The following is a 1,732-nucleotide window of genomic DNA, read 5'->3' as shown; positions in this document are numbered from 1 at the left end:
CTGTGCTGTCCAATCCTTTCAGAAAACATCAGGTGAGCTGCATTCACTCCTTTAACACATGCATGACTTCAAATGTGCTCATTAAACTGCCATGTGAATTGTACCTGTATTGTAATGCCACTGTAACAATATGATTTTCTGTTCCTTAGACTAATAAGGTAGTCCTCATACACAGGTGGTGGAGTTCAACTATGATTTTTCAAAGGATTGTTTTAAACAGCTCTGCTATCATTCATCCTCCAGGTTTCTATATCATTGGATTTGAGACATTTCCTTTCATCAGTGTCTACTTTATCTTCCTGGTGTTTGTTTATGGTGTTACAGTGCTGTTTAACATTTTGGTGATTTATGTCATTGCTTCTACTCGTTGTTTGCACACTCCAAAATTTTTGGCTGTTGTCAACCTTGCAGTTATTGATCTGTTTCTTAACACTTGTACCATTCCCAGCATGATAAAAATATTTCTCATCAAAAACAACTTCATTCCATTTAACTTGTGTTTGCTACAGATGTATGTTTATTATGTGTTTGTATCTTTGGAGTCATTTGCTCTTGCTATACTTGCCTATGACCGGTTAATTGCAATATGTTTCCCTCTGCGTCATAACTCCATCAACACTGTGCGAAGCATGTGTTGTATTGTCAGTGTATCGTGGTTTCTTGTTATGGGAGTAATTGCTTTTGCAACAGGTATAATGACTCGACTCTCTTTTTGCAGGTCTGTGAGAGTGTTCAGCTATTTCTGTGACTATGCACCTGTGTTTCGGCTTGCCTGTAATGATAACACAATGCAGTGGTTTGCAGCTTCCTTTTTCAGTGTTTTGTTACTTTTTGTCCCTTTTACTTTCATTTTTTTGTCTTATGTCAGCATCCTGATGACAGTGTTCAGGATGAAATCTGTGGACAGTCGGGTGAAAGCTTTGGCCACGTGTGCTGAGCATCTCATTCTTGTTGCTATATTTTACATTCCTCTTATTGTTATTTTCACAGTTGGTTTTTTTCTGGGTGTTGTTAATCCAGATCAGCGAGTTCTGAGTCTGTCGCTGGCCTCATGCATCCCACCTTGTATCAATCCTATTGTATATTCTTTGAAAACCAAAGATATCAAAACCAGAGCACTGACACTGTTCAGAAAAACTAAAGTTAATGCATAACATAATAAATAGACTGAAATAGTTTGAAATGTCAAACTGATTTCACATCATGGGGCACTTTGTTCTTAAATGGGCTAGATGAATGAAACTGTCCTTTATTTCAGTGTATAAAGTTTTAAATACAAGAAAACAAGGTGGTATTTTAGCTGTATGACTTGGTTTTCTACATGTGTAGAGTTAAAGAAAAAGTTCTGGTACCTTATTGTCCAGACTGTCCTGTATTTATAAAACAAAGGTTATCTATAGGTGGTGAAAAACAGGAACTTTTCTGTCTTTTAATTATTTATCTATTACTTCTTCTGGTTTACCATGATTGGAAATAGGGGAGGTTTTTTTTAATAGGAAAAGCTGTTAATCATATGAAAATGTTTTAATGTTTTTCCTTCCTTCACATGTTCTAGCCTGGCTGGATTATGCTGTTTTGTGAACGCAGTTGCTTTTTTATTTACCATTCCTCGTAGCTCATTGGCGTAGGGGTCATTATGGAAATAGAGAAGGTGAAATGCCGTATGGTTTTACCAAGACACCGCATATGTTTGTTGGACAGATTCTGGTTAATTAGGCATGTGGGGGGCGGT

General features: G+C 37.0%; 1 protein-coding gene across 1 annotated transcript; it reads left to right on the top strand.

The window, feature by feature from the left end:
- Positions 1 to 191: 191 nt before the first annotated feature.
- Positions 192 to 1,154, top strand: LOC102305708 (olfactory receptor 2AT4-like). The gene has a single exon (XM_005953669.2). The coding sequence runs from the start codon at positions 192 to 194 to the stop codon at positions 1,152 to 1,154; it is 963 nt and encodes a 320-aa protein (XP_005953731.2).
- Positions 1,155 to 1,732: the final 578 nt, after the last annotated feature.

Source organism: Haplochromis burtoni, unplaced genomic scaffold (genome assembly GCF_018398535.1).
Source record: "Haplochromis burtoni strain Fernald_Lab_line unplaced genomic scaffold, NCSU_Asbu1 Contig_2943, whole genome shotgun sequence".
Classification (NCBI taxonomy): Eukaryota; Metazoa; Chordata; class Actinopteri; order Cichliformes; family Cichlidae; genus Haplochromis; species Haplochromis burtoni.
The sequence above is the reverse complement of the archived record's forward strand: the minus strand, read 5'-3'. Positions and strand labels throughout refer to the sequence as shown.